Raw genomic sequence first — 19,747 nt, forward strand, 5'->3', positions numbered from 1 at the left:
TTCTTTTTCAATTTTTAGACTAAAACCTACAAAACATCAGACGTCTCTGATCTTTTTCTATCAAACGTACTGAGTTTTTCACCAGGAATCTGAACATGTTTGAGTTGGAATAATTCAACACAAGATCAAAAGATTCACAGTTGGTGCTTTTTCAGTTACCTGGAGACCCCGCATTGTTGAAAGTAAATACACTTGCTTGTTCTTTGTTGCTGACATTCACTGTCATGTTTAATAATGATAATAATGCATACTTTATTGATCCCCGTGGGGAAATTCCTCTCTGCATTTAACCCATTCACTCGGTGAAGCAGTGGGCAGCCACCGGGCGCCTGGGGAGCAGTGTGTAGGGATCGCACCTCGCTCAGGGGTACCTCAGGGTAGTCGTTCAGTGGATTCGAACCCCCAATCTTCCGATCATGGGGCTAAAGGCATGTGAGGCAAGTTTTATGCTGAAGAAGAATTGCGTGTTGGTAATGTTGACCTAAAGAACCTGTTCTGCAGATCTGCATTCATGCAAGTAATGCTGTTAACTCACTTTATTTAATCTGCAATGACTGATTTCAGTTTGTTTCTTTGTCCTGATGAATTTTTCTTTAAAACCTTTGATCCTTATAATCTCTGACACTTTGTGAACAGTGGAGCAAATCTGAAGTCCAGATGTAAACTCAGATTTTATATTTCAGAACCCTCCCTTAGTTACGCTTCCTGGCTGCTGGGAGCTTCTCGTGTTTATATGGGTTTATACACCACTCTGCATTTAATAATTAGTTACTGTTAACTTTTCCACAGTGTGTCTTTTGTCCCGTCTCCCTCCCCTTACCTCCATCCACTCGTAGCAGCTGCCTGCACCTCCCTCAGCCTGGTTCTGTCTGACATTTCTTCCTGTTAAAAGGGAGTTTTTCTTTCCCACTTTTCTCTCTATTACTGTAGAGTCTTTACCGCAACATAAAACCCTTGGGGTGACTGTCATTGTGATTGGGCACTAAGTAAATAAAATTGAATTTTATTGAGAAGAGAAAAGCAGCACTACCCAAAACTGTTAAAAGCCATGCTTTCAGCCAGGTGATAGGCCTTCTCCCTCCTTAAGAAAGACTACCTTAAAAGAACTCACTGGGCACCTGGATCAGCTTTTACTGGCTATAACGAGCAGCATTAGGTTGGCTTTCATTTGCTATTGTTGGCGTATTTGAAGCACCCCTGTGTGCTTTCCTTATATTTATACATGCAAACAATATCACAGGCGCTCATTGCTCTTATGATGAGTTGCCCTTATAATCCTATTCTCTTAAATACTTGGAGCAGAATCTGTTTTCACCCCCACATGTTTTACACTTCATGCATCTTTATTATTTTATTTAAAATTAAGGCATTCATTAAAAACAAACAATTTATAGAAATTATAATATCCTCCTGAGAACAAGCCTATTCATGTATGTCCTTTGTAATGGACATTTGTTTTTGGTCTGTATCTTTTGACTTATTTGAGCTATCTTACTAAGTCCTGATGTAATAAATAGAGGACACCCAGGGCTTTCCCCACTGACATCCCCCGTGTGTTTGGGTGGCCTCTAATACCGCCAAAGAGGAAGGAAATCACAAAAAAGTTAAGTGGGAAGATTTGCTCCTTTCCTCGGTTCTCAGGAGGTTAGAATAAAAGGGCCGTAAATGAATCCAGTTCTGACTGAAGACCTTCCTGTAAGTCCAAAGGGACAAAACAGGAAAAAAAAAAAAAAGGAAGAGGAAAAAACAGCAGGGATGCAAAGAGAAAGAGGAGAAAAGACGAATAAAGAAGAATGTCATCTATTATTTATCTGTATTCTCAGGAATTCAGGCAATCCCCGGCCTCCTGAGTGCTGCACTTAGGGATTTGGCTTGAAGTTGCTCATGCACACATGGATCGTTCTGATGAAAATCTCACTAGTATGGCGAAAGCACAGCACCAAGATGCTAAATAGATCAGCGTGAATGAGTGAAAGGGTCAGTGAATGCCCAGGGACAGCCAAGAGAGCACAAAGTGCTTAATATGTTACTCATTTTAGTACCAGACATGATTTAATGCTGGACCACTGATGTATCTGCCTATTTACAGTGTGCTGTAGCTATGTCAAGACATTTCTCCAGCATTGTTACTTATTCCTATTAAGTGTAATAAACAACACTAATACTTTTGGCTCTTCTTTCAATGTAACACAAAAAATGAGGAAAATGTGGGAGCATTCTTGTTTTTTTGCTGAGTGAAGAGACTCAAACTGTACAGCAGGGCCCTCTACTGGGCCGCAGAGCCACTGCAGGTAGAGTGGTGCATGTTTGGAATTGTTTGGGTAAGTTTGACTTCAAAAACACAGAAAAAAAACTTCCCTTCTTTCTTCACAGTCACTGGATAAAAGCCAGACTTTAGAAAAGTCCGATATCACCCGATGGTTTGGTGAGAACTGCAGTGAATATCTTCAGTTTTCTAATAAACTGCACTGCTGTTCCTGTATTACTACACATCTGCAAAAATGACCCCATGGTCAAAGTATTTTTGACCTTTACAAATCAAATGAATTATATACACTAAAAATAATGTTATTTAATTTGAATAACTCACATATAACTGTTTAATTTGAACAACTGAGCTATAACTTGACTGTGTGGAGTCACTGAAGTCAGTTTGAAACCCCTGGATTAGACTGAAAGTGTATCTGCTCCCCCTTGTGGACAACTTGCAGAATTCAGGGGCTAACAAAACAAACAAACAAAAGAAAACAACAACTACCAAACAATATGGCTCAGTTACAAAACAAACTATAATAAAATAAAAATATATATAAAGGAAACGCTACATAGATATGTTGACATATACTTTAATGGAAATTTGAACAACAGTAAATATTTTAAAAAATAAAATAAAATCCTAATAAAACATTTAACAACTGATTTTGAAAATCCAGAAAATAAAACAGATGTGTAACCTATAAATTTTAAACAATTCAACAACAATTCAAGAACCTAAACATGAACTGGAACAAGGGAACAAGAAACACAATAACTTAATAACAGGGAAAACATACATACATATTTTTTTTATGATTCATTCCCCTCATCAACTTGCTGAGCAGCTTCCTGCTCAGTGGCTCTGGGTGCAGGAGGTGGTGGGTGCTGCCGTGACATCAGCTCTTCCTTAAAAGTCTCAGGCAGTGACTGATGGGTAAAGAAGGCTCCCCTGCAAGCCTGACAGAGATACAAGCATATTTATTGCATTACACATCTCTGTCTAAACAATATTAACGAAACATTTCGAAGATCATTGCAGCCATTTTTTTCAGCACATCTTTCATGTAGTGTAGTAGAAACAGTGGCTTACAGCTGGAGGACCAGGCTGTAGTGGGGGAGGGTAAAGGTACCCAACATGTACAGGGGGCAGCCACATTTTGGGCAGGAATTGATGAGATGGAGAGGGATAGCTGCTGGCGTGATAGCCTGGCATGCTAACTGGAAAGTGAACAAGAGGCAGACGTGCCATCTGCCTGAATTCACTGAAAAAAGGTGAATCTGGAAGGAAAGATAAAGCATTATAAGCTACTGTACATTTAAAGACACAACTCTTACTCACACTCAACACTGAAGACATTTTTAGGTTACTTCTGAGTAAGTCTAAATTTTGAGTTATTAAGTCTATTTATTTTTTTAGGGGTTAACCCAAAACTATGGATCAAGATGAAAATACACTAAAACACACAGAATTTAAAAGATCAGATGAAATGAGAAAAATAAGATATTATTTATTTACCCAGGAAATTCCTAAAAAAATAGTGAGAATAGCCCAATAAATACAATAAATATTATAAATAAATAAAATAAATACAAGACAAGACAAAGTAGGTCAGTAATATTTAAAAAAAATCACACAAAATTAGATGCACAGTGGAAAAGAAAAAAGAGATTCGTTTGCATGGATGTACACCCACATCAATGATTATGCAAATATTAACAAATACAGTTTATGAATGTAGTTTAAACTATTTAATTATATAGTTTATTGTTATATATAATGAAACAATAACACTGAATATTTCATCAAGTGGGTGCACCTCCGGCACAAGTTGTTAAACTTTGTGACAAGAATAATCAGCAAAGACCATAAACAAAATTATCATTAGTATTACTTTTATACTTTAAATAAGTCACAGTAAAATGTCTCACTTTGTATGAATTAGAATATCAGTGCTCCATGAGGTTTAAACCTGCTAACTTCAGCCCCTCTCTGTCCCTCTTAATGTCCTAAACATATTACATTTGTGAAAAGACAAGTCAAACTATTCTCTCACACTTTTTTCTCTTTTTTTGTGCAGGTATTTAATTCAGAATCATGCATATGTTTTTAATGCATATGTAGATGCATTAAAAACAAATAATAATAATAATTTAAAAAAAAAACCCAAAACAATCTATCTTTTTTTTTCTTTCTTTCTTTATTCAGTAAGTGTTGACATAAAGTTGGAGCGGTCCATTTTAAAAAGGAAATGCTACACAACAACAGTCTAACCCTTTCTGTAATACACTTATCTGCATGACACATTCATTTAGCATTTTCAGAATTCACTAATGTTAGGACCTATTGTCCAGAAGTTCAGCAGAGGCTCTCATCGTTTTAGCATTGTTTTTGCCAGACTGAAGGGTTTTATTACAAAATACCTTTTACATGATTTGAAAATGTGATTTGATCTGATTAATTGCCTCAAACTTAATTCATTTAAGTCTAATACTTCAGTCTGGCAGCCTGTCATCTATCAAACCTAAGATTTTTATTCTTAATAATTAAATTAATATTTTTCTTGATCCGTCGTCCTTCATCCATGAACTGAAAAGTTGACAAAAACAAAACTATATTGGGGTTTTTTGTTTTTTTTTGTTTTTTCCAAAACAATCTATCAACTGAAATCCTATGAAGGACATAAGAATGTCAGATTATTATTTCAAAATTTCAACTTACTAATTCAAATTTCTGTGAAAATAACTACAAATTGAGATAATAACCTTAAAAATTTGAGCTATTAAGCAATTAAGAAATTTTAATAGCGATATAGTAACCGGACAGTTGGCTTAATTCTGCCAGTCAAAAGTTCGTATTTATTGGCGGAAACAAGCTCCCATACATGCTAATACAGGAGAGAGAGAAAGATGTCAGTTGAGTTTTAAATTTTTTGCTAATTTTGCTAATTCGTTTAATTCGCTAATTCGTTGCTTATATTAACGACTTTCCCACTTCACGTTAATCCAGTCCGTTGAGCTCAACGTTTCATATTTCATAATTAACAGTATTAGCTTAGTGAGAGGTGTAAATTTACCACCAGCCGACGGCAGCACATCCCTGCTGTCGCGACAGACGGACTCGGGCTGTCCTCCCGCCTCAGGCCTACTCCAAGGGTAGGCGGGTGGCGGGCACATCGGTTCAGATGTGGATGGAGCACCCCCATCTGGGTTCGAGGTCCCAAAAGCCTTGTCCCCCTGCGCGTTAACCCTTCTGGCTCCAGGCCGGGTCTCTTTCACGGCTCTTTTCATTTCCCTCTGTAGGGCGGCGATCTTCGTCCTCTCCGTTATCAGGTAGCATTTCCAGCACTGGCACTTCAAGAAAGGGCAGATTTTTGTGTGGCCCTTCTTCGGGACGATAATCCCGTGGTGTCGGCACCGGGCGCATTTTGGCTTCCCTGCGTAGTCGTTTGTCCCTGCTGAGTCTTTAGGTAAAGACATGGACATTTCATTAACCGTGGTGTCCGCACTAAATCAACCAAATGGGCCCACTCGTGTGACCCAACGTGAACTATGTTTAAAAAAAAAGAGCGAGAGAGAGATACAGAGGAAAAAGTATCAATTTCAAGTCTGGGAAATCTGTCACTCTCATTGTCCCACGGGCAGTGAGCCAATCAAGTGCTGAGTTTCTCAATTTGCCTGACCAATCAAATTTGGCAAGTTGATTGGTCAGAGCAGGCTGCTAATGTCAGGTCACTCTGGGGCAAAAATGTTTCTCATTACATCTTAGAACGAAATGTACATTTTAGATAATTTTTTATAAGTAAAGATAAACCTACAGCAAAATGTCATTTGTACAGTATGTCATTCGTATAATTTCGTTAGTTTGAGAGTAAGTTTTGCAAAACCTCACCAAAACCTTGGACTTTTTTTTAATCCACCCAGTGCAGGTGGCAGCTGCAAAGTTTTTTTTTCCACTGTGCTGTACAGCTATAACACTTGCTTCAGTAACTGGGTCTCTTCTGCTGATTGCAGTGAAACCCTGCGCAATCTTGTATCAGCCTCCATAACAGCGCTATATAAATAAAACTGACAGCAGGTTTTTCCGACTTTCTTTTAAACCCTTGGAGATCCTTAGGGACATTTATTGTCTTTTGCATTTTTAGTTTTAAACCACCTTCACTGTGTTGAGTGGAATATAGCCAAATTTGTCAAAGAATGTTTTTTTTACTTATTTTTTTTAATTGTGGTGTCAATTCATTAAATCAGCCTAAAATGGCTAAGTTACAGAAATCCATCCACCTTAGTCCCTTTGGACAAAAATGTCCACATTGAAACCCATTATAAACGCTATTTTTCACGCCAGAAAAATTACGGTCAAAGGGATCGTCAGGTTTCCAGCTTAGGTTTCGTTTTGGACTACAGGCCTTAGAGTTGTAAATTTTTTATTTGTCCACCGGGTGGCGCCCTTGCTTCACATTTGACCTCTGCTGGAAAACAGCGGGCTGCTTGGACAGACCTGCCGGAAATGAAGCCTCATTTCCGGCGTGCAGCAGCGGCTTCGCCCGCTGATCGGGCGGGACCATTTTTTGGTCCCTAGGACCATGAGAGGGTGCATTTTTTTTTTAGTCAACAGGAAATGACGTATTTGTTGTCACGTGGTATCGGACGTGTGGGCTGGAAAAAGCAGTCCCCGGTGATCGTGCCCCGGTGATCGTCGCGACTTACCCCGGCAACATGCACTTATTTCGGCCTAGAGGAGGAGCATTTGCCGCCTGGAGACCATTTTCTGGTCCTGAAAAAAAAAAAAAAAAAGGCGATCGAAATGACTGTTGGTGCCAATCTTTAGTCCATCTAAAGGCCTAATTATAATAACAATCAAATATTACTTCAAATGTTTTTTTGGGAAAATATTTAGTTTTTTAGTTTTTTTTTTAGTTTTTTTGTAATTTAAAGGGTTAAAACAACGAAAATATAATTAAAACTTTATATGAATATTTCAGGGAGAAGTAGTTTTAAAAGACTGACCAATTTAAAGTGAAAAAAAAATTAATATTTAATATTTTTATTGCACTTTTTGGGGAATTGTCCTTAGGCATGCATTTTTTAATGTGCTCCTGCAAAAAAAATAATGGCAGGTCAAAATGAATTTTGGTGCCAATCTTTGACCCATCTAAAGGCCTAATTATAATAACAATCAAATATTACTTCAAATGTTTTTTTTGGAAAATATTTAGTTTTTTTGTTTTTTGGGGCTAAAAAAACAGGGCGCTCATGTAATACAACTGGGATTTAAAGGGTTAAAACAACGAAAATATAATTAAAACTTTATATGAATATTTCAGGGAGAAGTAGTTTTAAAAGACTGACCAATTTAAAGTGGAAAAAAATATTAATACATAATATTTTTATTGCACTTTTTGGGGAATGGACATTTATGTCCATTAGGGACCAAGGTGGATGTCTTTTTTAGGGATCTCCAAGACAATGCATATGATGAAAGCGACATGAGGTAGTTTTGAGAGGCAAAAGATGTGGTGCTGGTTTGCATAAAGCATTTCAAGAACTTGGTGCTTTGAAATTTTTTAAGGATAATTTGGGGAACGAACCAAAGAAACCAAGAAAAAGTGAATAGGCTACGTGCACTTTTATTTAAGGTTTTTTTTTTTTTTTTTTTTTTTTTGCAGTTTTTTCAAGGAGGAGCAAATGAACAGATCCTTGTTATCTTCTAGATAGAAATATGATATATAGCCTACTTATGCAAATTAAATCCTATTTAAGAAATTACTGATTTATTACAGTGTAATTGCATTTGGAGCCTCTGAAGGCAGCACAAATGTTTGAGGAGAAACTATAAGATGTTGAAATCAAATAGTTGAACACCTTTTATCTCTTACTGCCCATCAAAAACAAACAAACAAAAAAACATTTAAGCAAATTTTTACACACAATAAATATTTTCAAACACAGCCTGAGGGTTAACATTTTTTTTTGAAGAGATACTGTTTGTATGAATTATTTCATTTTCATGTTAATTTCCTGGCTCAGAATTGGTCTTTTTTTCTTTTACTACATTATAATAAAAATGTCCCATAAATTTGAGTACATGAAAAAAAATCTGTTTTTTAAAAAAAGATTACCATGAACAGACCCAAGGGCGTAGATTTGGTTTTGGCATTGGTGGGGACGGATGATTCAACCACCGAACCCTGCCCTGTTTCTTTTTTTCCCCCCTTTTTTTGTCTTTGCTTCTTGATAAAAAAAAAAGGAGAAATATAGCACATGTAGAATAGCACATGTAGATGTGCTATTCTACATGCTTTTAAACCATTTAAAATTACAATTCATAGTTTTATATGTGAAATATATAATGTTAAATTGCTTAAGTATTTTAGACTTTAGTTTACTTCAGCCATATTCCATATAAATCAGGTATCATACAAAAATAAAAATAGAGTCATGACAATAAAAGAATATGACTTTAAGAAATTAACAACATTAGTTCAGTTACAGTACACCAACATCTCTGATACATTAGCACTAAGGGAACACTGAATGACCTGCTGGTTTTTGTCCATAAAACTACTCATCTAAGATTACCACAAAGTAAAAGATCTCTCAGCAAAATTATGCAACATTTTAGGCACACTATTGCCCCTATCAACTCAGTGAGCTGGGATTTTTTATTCTAAACATGAACTACTGTTACAGCAACAGACACGGACTGTTGGTGTCCCACACAAAAACTCAATGTCCGCTATGTGAAGGAGCCAAACACATGCCTGCTCCTCTCGTTAACTGAGATAAACTGCTGGCATATTTGTTTTACATCTATACTGTCCAGCTCTCCTGGTGGACATGGCATACAGCAGCATTGTTTAATCTCATTTGAGTCACTGTTGACCTTAGCCATGTTTTTAGTCTTCTGAGAGCACTGAAGCTTCTTCCAGCCTCAGTATATGCGTTTTATCCTCAGATTAAAATTATTACTATGTGCTTGATGTGCCTCACCTTTGGCCCTGGCTCTTCCCCTCTGACTGCACTAGGACATATTGCCACATGATAAAATAACACATTGATTCGTGCCATATAAAAAGTGAGACGTGTCAATTCAGATTCTTTGTCAAATAAACACTAATGAATCAATTTACACCAGCAGCCTAACAATTGTTAATAATTATTTAGTATTAATTAGTATTTAATAAATACTAGTTAATCTACAGCACCAAATCATCAGTCAGTCACCTGTGACCTTGCCTCTTCACCTCTGTCCGAGCTACAACATGGCAGAGCTGCCTGTCACCTGATGAATAACAGTGAGACATTCCAAATACATGCAGCCACACATGTGCTTCAAATACAGTCATGAACCACCAAGCCATCATCCAACTTCACCTGTGATCTTGTATCACCATTGCTCTCTGAGCTTTGTGTTGGTTCTTCTGTCACCTGACAAATAGGACATACATGACAATAAGAATAAAATGTGGAGCTGCTTCAGTGTTTCTGTCAATTTGTGCAGATCTTGACTCATCAGTAATGTTTGTAGGGTGAGTGCATTTTAAAAACAATTTGTGCAAACTGCACTAAAAGGTGGAATATTTGCAAAATCATAACTACCTCATGATATTTTGTCTCAAAAATTAACCCTATGAATATGTCAGTACCACTAGGATGAAATTATTGTGTCACCAACATTTTAACGTTAGACATATAATTTTAACAGCCTCTGTAAACTAATATCCTGACTTGCTCGAGGCTGCCGTTTTCTCTGACAGTTTCAATCAAAATTAGAAATGCTACTGTGGGAGACTGAGATAACTAATAGTGCTGCATGTTGTGCAGTTAGTTTCCAAAACACGTTATTCATGGTTGCATACAGTTTTAGACTGATGTGGGCCAAAGCCTAGCATAGCCTGTAACGTTATTGTGACGGACACATTTTATGAGTGAACTTGACTTTAAGCGACTTACAGGTTTCTTTGAAAAATACTTTCTTATATCCAGGATCTTCCGTTTTCCTGCCGTCCTCCTCACAGCGCAGGTTTGCCGCTGCTAAAACTAAACAGAGCTCCCTGAAAGGCACAGCCAATCACATTGGCCAGATTTGTCACATGACGTAGGACTCCAGTAGAGAACGTAATTTGACTCTTTCTGCACCGCTGGATGGATGAGACGTTGACAGATCGTTTTTTCTTTCTATCGGGTTTGTTTTTCTTTATTCGCAGAGATCAAATTATTGGTGGGGACAATTCAATAATCGCTGGATATTGGTGGGGACACGTCCCTTCCGTCCATGCCAAATCTACACCCTTGAACAGACCCAAAGTCCTGAAATCCCTCAACCTTACCATGATCTGGCAAATCTACCCCCAGCTCAAGAAATGGGAACGCGACAGATCTATATTTTTTTTTTTAGATCTGAATAGCTCTTTTCCTGCTACTTATTAACAACTGCCTCATTTATTTTTGTTGTAACTAAAGTTTTTTGTTTTATTTACATCACAGAAAAATTAAGCTGTAGCCGAAGGACATCAAACGTGCCTCTGACAAAACAATCCACACATGAGGAAAATTAAATCAAACATACCTTTAACCTTAGATTTAAATCACGGCAGAAGAAGAAAAATTAAATATAGTAAACCTCTCATGTTAGCCCAGCTCCAGATGAGCTCTTATCATCATCAAGTAACTTGACACTGAAACGTTATCACACTACTGGATAATAATGCAATTTTTGTACAAAAGTGTAATTTTGGTATGTTTAATTTTTTCCGGACAATTCCAAAGATTAACCCTCCCTCCCTCTGTAACTGATACACATTTCAATCCAGTTGCAGACTGAGCATATGAATAAAATGTAAATGAATTTGGTTTAAATTATGTATTTCTTTTCTCATAACTTTTTTTAAATTTTATTTCAATCTATAGCTAAGGGGATGAAGTTTTGGCCATCGATGCATCACATCCATGCTGTGGCTGTAGCTCAGGTCGCAGAGCAGGTCAGCCACAAATCAGAAGGTCGTGGTTCAATCCCAGGCTGCCTCCTGACTGCTTATGCCAAATATCCTTGGGCAAGATACTAAAAAGCTTCTTGGATGAGAGGTGAAACGTCTTCAAGCAACTTAAAGAAGTCCAGATGCTTTTCTTTGCAAGCTCCTTTGACTACGATGACCTGGATGACTGAGAACCAGCAGTGGTCAGAGGGCCCGGTGGCAGCCTATCAGTGCACTTTGTAGCTGTGGCTACTTTCTCCACTGTCATATAAAGACTACGAATAAAAATAAAGTTTAATTATAGGATTAAACCCCCAGTAAATTAGTCTATATTGATGTACTTAAAAAAAAAAATAGACCATGCACCGACATTTTTAATCAGTGAATGTGTTGCTCATAGTTGACTGAAAACTGCTAAATATTCTTCATTGCAATGAATACACTTGAGAAAACATTTCATTTTCCTGTTTATTTACACAGGGTGGGTGTTACATTAAAATTCCTCATCACCATTTTTATTATAAATACACCATTTTAAACAAGGCTTGACGACCCTCAGTAAAATACATCCTTCAAACCTTTCAAAATATAACAAAACAAAACGCTTTAATGGATACAGATGGATTTCATTTTTGCACCTTTTAAATGTTAGTTATTCATGCACGTTTAGAGTATGAAAATAAAATGATACAGATCCATTGTGTTTACAAAGGAGATTTAACTGAAAACAGCTATACGTAGTGTAAAATACAAATACTGGGTCTGGTGCAAAGCTTAAAGGTCTTTCTCAAAGAAATGCTAACTCATGGCTTATAGCAACTGCGCTCTGTATAATCGTCAGTATACTGTACAGACATTATTTGCCTTTGAAGGGGGAAAAATACTTGAAGTATTTGTGACATACTGGAACAGACTGTAAAAAGGCTTACCTGATAACACACTATTTATTAAATTATGGATAGCACTGCTTTTTCAGTCAGTTTACAGCATGAAACGTCTCCTAATACTCATCAACCCAGTAAAGTGTTAAACAGTATTTTGCAGGCACTTACAAAGCATGGTTTAGGCCTTTATTTAAATGAGTTCAAGGTTGGATGCAAGTTTCAAAATGGTCCACTGTTAAAACAAACTGATAAAATATTATATGCGCAAATGTGTTTCAGTGCTGTTGCATAAAATTCTTGATTACAGTGAAGGTCAAAGTCCAAATTACACCATGGGTCTCTGGAAGACATCTGAGCAAGGTGAACTGTGAATCAGAAGAATTCAACACAAACATTAGACTTCCCTGAATTACACAATCACAAAATGTAAGTAATCAAATCATAAATGTCTACCTACCTTTTAAAGTGTCCAGAAAGGCTGGAATTTAATTGTGTTGGTCTTGAAGTTTGATGTGTAAAGTCCAGAAGTGTCTGACGGTGTTAATGGTCATATTAAGCTACATTATCGTTTCATTTGTGGGAGCTTGCTCTTGGAAGTCCAGGTTTTAAGACAGACAAATGGGAATGGAGAAGACTTCAGATACGGGTAGAGTCTGTACGGCAGTGTTGCCCAGGAGACAAAAGATCTTGAAGCTTGGCATATCCTTAAAGCGGTTTTATTAATCCTCAGGAGACTCAATATTCTGCTCTGCAGAGTTGCTTTTTATCTTTCTTTAGATAAAATTTTCAGAAATATACACATGTACAGGAATTTGAGTTTTTACATCCAATTTGGTTCTAACAGTTTAAGCTAAGGGTCATGAACACTTTTGGTTACAGTGTAACACGGTATTTCATTTAAGTGTTTTTGGAACAGTAAATGCTTATGATGTTAAACTTAAAAAATATCATGTACACTTGAAACATCTGTGATAGATACTGAAAATAATGAGCGGTTGCTAGCTGCTTACAGTACATAATCAGAAAGTCTGATGAGAAAGCATGAACACTAAATGTAAATGTGACATATACAATAAACAAAATAATTCAATTTGAAAGTTATGTAACAGCCCCATGCAGAGCAGAATAAAGGTAGTCTTTATTCCACTGAGAGTTAGGCATCTGGTGAGCATTGTGGCTTTATAGCACATCCTTCCCTTACAGATCAGTATCTGCGGCCATAGCTTGGGGAACTGTAGGAAGAAGAAGAGAAGGTTGTTGTGAAGCTTGATCCTGTAGCATCCATGCTGCCTCTTCTGGAGCCTGACCTGGAACCAGTTCTAGAGCCAGACCGTGAACCAGAAGCAGAGCCAGACCCACTGATGCTATAGGGACTGTAAAGGCCTTTGCTTGACTGAGATGAGGCTTCAAGTAGTCGCAGACCAGTTCCCTCCTCTGTCATGCTCCTTTCAATTGCATCCTTGTAGGAGATCTTCAGCTTGGTTTTAGGGCACGTGAGGTATTTTGAATATGCACTAACGTCTCGTAACTTCTGTGCAGTGCGTGCATCTAAGGTGCCCTTCCTCACGGCCTCATCTATGGAGACTCTGCCTGTAGCATCCGGTTCAATCAATCCACCGGTGAGATACTGGACCTCTAGGAACCGTTGTCCGGCCTCATAGTACAGCCAGCCTTTCTTTAGAGCTTGGGCTGCTGACATTTTGGTTTTAGTCCTTGGATCTTCAAATCCATTGTACGCCTTCTGAGCTAAACTGATACGGTCCACCATAATTTTATCCACAAGCCCTTTATTCATTGCATCTGCAACTGAGAATTTCTCTCCAGTGTTTGGGTCAAGGATGCCTCCTGTGCAGGCCTGAGCTTCCAGCAGCCTTTGACCTGTTATATTATCAACAAGGTTTCTGTGGATGGCCTCTGTGACAGACACCTTCTCTAATGTCTCTGTGTCTAAAATACCAGCTATAGGGCCAGTTTCCTCTGTTGGGTCAGTCCATGTGGTTGCTGGTGTTTTTATGGAAGGTATTGGGCTCATGGGGTAGGAAGAAGAGGAGCCAAAGGAGGATGAGCGTGATCTGCTTCCGCTCATATTTCCAGATAGCATGTCTGCAAATTCTGTGATGGACAGCATTCCTGATCGATACTGATCCAGGGCCGACTTATCAATCAAGCCCCTTGAGATTGCATCATCGATATCATACTGTCGACCAGACCTCCTATCAATGATCATGGATTTCACAACTCCGTCAGATGAAGTGATAGTAATTTCCTCCCATTCACACTCCTGCTCTGCAAGTTCTAGATAGGTCTGGTGGTCAATAAGTCCTTTCTGATACGCTTCATACACAGACATCTCTTTGCCAGACTCTGGATCGACGATGACAACCCTTCGTTTGCGAACAGAAGATTTGGACGATGTCTTTCTCTCACGCTTCTTTTCTTTCAGTAGCAGAAGAGCAAGGCCAGTCTCTGGGTCTATCATACATCTCTCCATCAGCTGCAGGTAGGTGAGGTTTTCCTCAGTGTTGGGGTCAAAGAAGCCCTTGGTGTCATCAGAAGGGTCAGTGAGGATACCATTCATTTCTTCATCAAAGAGGCCACGTTCATAGGCTGTTTCTACTGGCAATCGGAGACTCTCTTGTGGATCAATTATTCCACCAGTAGCGATCTGAGCCTCCAGCAGACGAATGCCATGGTCTTTCAGAATGAGTCCCTTTTTCATTGCCTGGAAAAGAGAGATAACCTTGCCAGAATAAGGGTCTTTGTAGCCTGTCACAGCTCGCTCAGCTGAGAGGAGTTTGTCTTTAAACTCTGGACCAACAACACCCATTTTAACAGCTTCATTGACATTTAGTTTTAGGTTCTTAATTGGATCAATTACATAACCTGTGGCAGCTTGAGCCTCAAGAAGCTCAAAGGCAGTCCCTGGTCTGATCATGTTTTTCTTCATCGCTTGGTAAATTGATAGACGGTCTTTGCTTGATTCTACAAACACACCAGCAATACAGCTGGTCCCCTCAAGGTACTTCTTCACATCCCTGCTGACCTCCTCCACTGTGATGATCCCCTCAGTGAGATCACTGTATGTCTTTTGGTTGATAATCTGCGAGCGGAGCAGCTCATCCACAGTGATTTGTTTTCTTAGACCCTTAAAGAGAAGCCTTCTGTCTGCCAGTGAAAGCAGCCGCAAACCACTTTCTTTATCCACTCTGCATCTTTTCAGCAGCTGAGCATAGGACTGTTTCTCATCTGTTGTTGGATCAGTATAACCTCGCACATCCGCAGTAGGCTCAGTTATTCTCTCTAGTGTCTCCTTGTTGATGTATCCACGCTGCATGGCAACATCTATGGGGAGATGGAAGTAGTATTCAGGATCCATCAGTCCTCCAGTGGCATTCTGGGCCTCCAAAAGCCTTAAGGCATAATCCTCAGATATGAGGTCTTTTTTCATTGCCTGAAAGAGAGAAATCACTTTTCCAGTGTATGGATCCTTGTAACCTGTAACTGCTCTCTCAGCAGAGAGAAGTTTATCATGGAGTTCAGGACCTACAAGCCCCTTACGTACAGATTCATCAACTGTTAGAAGTTCGTCTTTAACTGGATCAATCATGAATCCAGTCGCAGCTTGGGCCTCAAGGAGATTCAAAGCAACTTCGGGCTTAATCTTTCCATTCTTCATAGCCTGGTAAATGCTGATCTTGGGAGGACTGTCTGACATAATTCCAGCAATACAACCAGTGCCAAAGAGGTACTGCTTTACTGTTGGCATTTCCATTACTTCCCGAATATTCATCTTTTCTTGTTTCAGAAGGTTGTATGTGTGCAAGTCAATAATTCGGGCATTGTACAGCTCATCAATCGTAACCCTTCTTCTGATTACATCACATGACATACTCTGCTCAGACTTTAGTGTCTCCCTTTGTTCAATTATTTCAATGATGACAATTAGCATTCTTTCTCTTGTGATTTGCCCCAAGCGATACTGCTCCATGAGGCGGCGCCTCTCTTCTGCTGGAAGAAAATTTGAGTTCATGACTTCCCAAATGGTCATACTCTTTCCTGCAAAACTCTTGAGTGGGATGTCAATTTGAGTATTAGCTAGATCTGTTTGGGCTTGCTCCTCTGAGTACTGGTAAGACTTCTCAACAGGAGCAGGAGATTCAACCTCTGACAGGGGGAGGTAGCACAGACCAGTGTTGGGCTCTCTTTTGCATTTCTCCAGCAGCTCCTTGTAGGTCACTCTTCCATTGGTGTTGGGATTAGTGAAGCCCTTAACATCACCTGTGGGTTCACTGAAAGATTTAGCCATTTGTTTGCTGAAGTAGCCACGCTGAATGGCCACATCATTGGGAACACGATGGCTGCTAACTGGATCAATTATCCCTCCAGTGGCAAACTGGGCTTCAAGAAGAGGAATAGCATGCTCCCTCAGTACAAGCTCTTTCTTCATGGCTTGCAACAGAGAAATTTTATTGCCTGTATATGGATCTTTGTATCCTGTCACTGCTTTTTCTGCTGAGAGGAGTTTCTCGTGAAGCTCTGGACCAACGACTCCAGCTTTCACAGCATCATCTACAGAGTATTTCAGGTTTTTGACCGGATCTGTTATGAAACCAGTTCCTGCTTGGGCCTCAAGTAATGTGAGCCCAGTGCTCTGTTGCAAAATACCTTTTTTTATTGCTTGATAGATGCTTAACTTTTCATCTGAATCTCCCATTGTGATACCATCAATGCGGTCTGTGCCCCGCAGGTACTTCCGGACTTTATCAGTTTCACTGACTTCTTTGGGTGTCTTTTTACCATTTTGGAGTTGCTCAAATGTAGCCTTATCAATGATGTTGGAATCAAGTAATGAACTGGCAGTGACTGGAGCCCTTAAGCCTTCAAAGCAGGCCTCTTCTTTTGTTTTGTCTTCTTTTTCATCAACCATTGTTATCACAATCTTTATCAGCTTTTCAATTGTCACATAACCCATTCTGTACTGGCGAATAAGTTCTATCCTTTGTTCCTCAGTGATGTATTCAGAGTGTATGATTTCCCAGATTGTGACTTTCCTCCCTTTGAAAGGTCCATACTCCAGTTCCATGGTGGCTTGGTTCAAAGCTTCCTTTGTTTTAGCTTCTGTAATCTGTTTGTCTTCCTTTGGCTTTGGAGCCTTCTTTGAGAGAGAGAGCAATGGAAGTCCAGTTTCTTTGTCTATGACACATTTATTCAAGAGCTGAGCATAAGTTGCATCCTCTTGTGAGTTGGGATCACAGAAGACCTTTGTCTCGTCTGTGTTTGTGTTCAAGGTCTTGCCGATTTCTTCGTCAAAATACCCACGCTTGCAGGCGATTTCATGTGGGATGCGATAGCTTTTAATGGGGTCAATAATTCCACCTGTTGAAAGTTGTGCTTCTAGCAGACGGATGCCATGTTCTCTCTTGATAAGGCCTTTTTTCATGGCTTCAAATAGAGATACATTTTTTCCTGTGTATGGATCTCTGTAGCCACTGATAGCTCTCTCTGCTGACAGAAGACGCTCATGCAGCTCTGGGCCAACAAGACTCGACTTAACAGCTTCATCAACGGGGACTCTTTCATTTTTTACAGGATCAATTATAAACCCTGTTGCTGCTTGAGCTTCAAGAAGATTCAAGGCCGTTTCTGGAGAAAGTAATTCTTTTTTCATAGCTTGATAGAAAGGCATTTTCTCCTTGGTTGGTTCATAGAACAGTCCAGCAATGCTGGGCGTCCCATTCAGTGCCTTCTTCACAGGATCCATCTCAGAGATCTCTTTGACTGTTATCTTTCCATTACTCAACTTGTTGAACACATCTTTGTTTATAACCTTGGACTCTAGCAGTTCATTGGCAGAGACTGGAGCCCTCAAGCCATTGAACACATTTTCCTTGTTCTTCTCCTTGTCTTCCACAACAGTGATGACAATTTTGATGATCTTTTCCACTGTGATCTTGCCAGTCTTGTACTGACGGATCAGCTCTCTTCTTTGTTCTTCTGTGAAGTATTCTGAATTTATGACTTCCCAAATGGTGACAGTTTTTCCTTTGAACTTTCCAAAAGGAACATCAACGTTTGATTTACTGAATATGTCTTTAGTCTCCACATCTGTGTATGTTCTCTCTGTTTGAGCTGCTTTCTCTGTCACTGGTAATATCAGCAGGCCAGTCTCTGCATCCTTGTTGCATTTTTCCAGTAACTGTTTATAAGTGAGTTGCTCCTGTGTGCTTGGGTCAATGAATAACTTGCAGTCATCGCTGGGATCGCTGAGTTTTTTGTTGATATCTGCATCAAACTGACCCTGCTTGTAGGCTGTTTGAAGGGGAACTCTGTGGCTGTTGATGGGGTCAATAATGCCACCAGTTGCAAGCTGTACATCTAGGAATTTGGTGGCCTGATCCTTCTCAATAAGTCCCTTCTTCATGGCCTCAAAAAGAGAGATTTTGGCTCCAGTAAAAGGATCTTTAAAACCAGTGGCTGCCCGCTCTGCAGACAGCATCTTGTCATGAAGTTCAGGGCCAATTAACTCCTCCTTAACAGCCTCATCTACAGACAGAAGCTTGTTTTTCACTGGATCAACAATGAAGCCTGATGCTGCTTGAGCTTCCAGGAGCATTGTAGCAGTGTTTGGAGTAATCTTCTTCTCTGTCATGGCCTGATAGAGACTCATTTTTTCTTTGGAAGGAGTCAGGACGCCGCCAACACAGCTCTCTCCCTTAAGATATGCTTTTAGTTTCTCTGTTTTTCCGAGTTCTTGTACAGAAACTTTGCCCTTTTTCAATTTATCAAATTCCTTCTTGGTCAAGACACCAACTTCATGAAGCCTTTCAGCAGGAACCTTCTCTCTTATTCCGTCAAATGCCAACATTGATTCTCCATCTTTCTTCAGCCCATCCTCAACAGAGCCATTGAAAACTTTCTTTGTTGTTCCTACCATTGTCATAGCAACTAGCTGTTCCTCCGGGACCTCATCGGTCTGAACTTCGATTTCTTTTGTTGTTGATGAACCCTGCTTTGAAGCAACCTCAAGATTCTGAAGTCTCTCTCTGAGCTTTTTGTTCTCCTCTTCCAAAAGTTTTTCTTGTTCAATCCTTTTCTTTTCTAGCACATCCAATTCTCTCTCTCTGTTTTTCATCTCTGCTTCAGCCTCCTTTTGTTTCTTTACAGCTTCATCCATAATGGCCTGAAGTTTCTTCCTTTCCTCGTCCATTAGCTTACGCTGACGTTCTTGTTCATCTTTAAGAGCCTTGGCCTTGTTTACTTCATCCTCAAACTGCTTTTCAAGCTTCTTTTTCTCATCTTCAACAGCCTTTTCTCTCTTCAACAGGACATCCTTCTCAGTGATGAAAGACTGCTGAAGTATAGCTTTCTGCTGCTCAATTTGTGCTTGTTGGGCATTTTCCATCTGTTAAGAAAAATATATTTTTTTTAAAACGGCAGTAAACTGTTAGTGAAATATCACTCATCAATAAATGCATCTTAGATATTTGAAGAAATAACTCAGTATATCTATATATTTAAAATATCAATAACACTTTCATGTCTCTATGAAGCTACGGTTAGCAGTTAGTTAATTTAGCTAGACTGGGTACTGCTAATCTAGCTTTGCCCAATAAAAACAAAATTCAGCCCCTTAAA

General features: G+C 39.1%; 2 protein-coding genes across 8 annotated transcripts in view; both read right to left on the reverse strand.

The window, feature by feature from the left end:
- Positions 1-2,907: 2,907 nt before the first annotated feature.
- Positions 2,908-10,268, reverse strand: LOC308385101 (uncharacterized protein). Its single transcript, XM_080863862.1, has 4 exons — positions 10,207-10,268; positions 5,331-5,717; positions 3,347-3,534; positions 2,908-3,213 (listed from the first exon to the last, which is right to left on the reverse strand). Exons 2-4 carry the CDS (start codon positions 5,542-5,544, stop codon positions 3,067-3,069), a joined length of 549 nt encoding a protein of 182 aa, XP_080719988.1. The 5' UTR covers positions 5,545-5,717; positions 10,207-10,268; the 3' UTR covers positions 2,908-3,066.
- A 1,414-nt stretch (positions 10,269-11,682) lies between these two features.
- Positions 11,683-19,747, reverse strand: part of pleca (plectin a) — a 96,764-nt gene continuing 88,699 nt past the window's right edge. For all 7 annotated transcript variants that reach the window (XM_080863849.1, XM_080863854.1, XM_080863855.1 and 4 more), the window contains 2 exons: positions 12,570-19,514; positions 11,683-12,477 (listed from right to left, as the gene is read on the reverse strand). In XM_080863849.1, the coding sequence (XP_080719975.1) occupies positions 13,317-19,514 (6,198 nt within the window). In that variant the 3' untranslated portion in view covers positions 11,683-12,477; positions 12,570-13,316. The remainder of the gene's footprint in view (positions 12,478-12,569; positions 19,515-19,747) is intronic.

The sequence above is a fragment of the Rhamphochromis sp. 'chilingali' genome, assembly GCF_963969265.1.
Source record: "Rhamphochromis sp. 'chilingali' genome assembly, chromosome: 17".
Lineage (NCBI taxonomy): Eukaryota > Metazoa > Chordata > Actinopteri > Cichliformes > Cichlidae > Rhamphochromis > Rhamphochromis sp. 'chilingali'.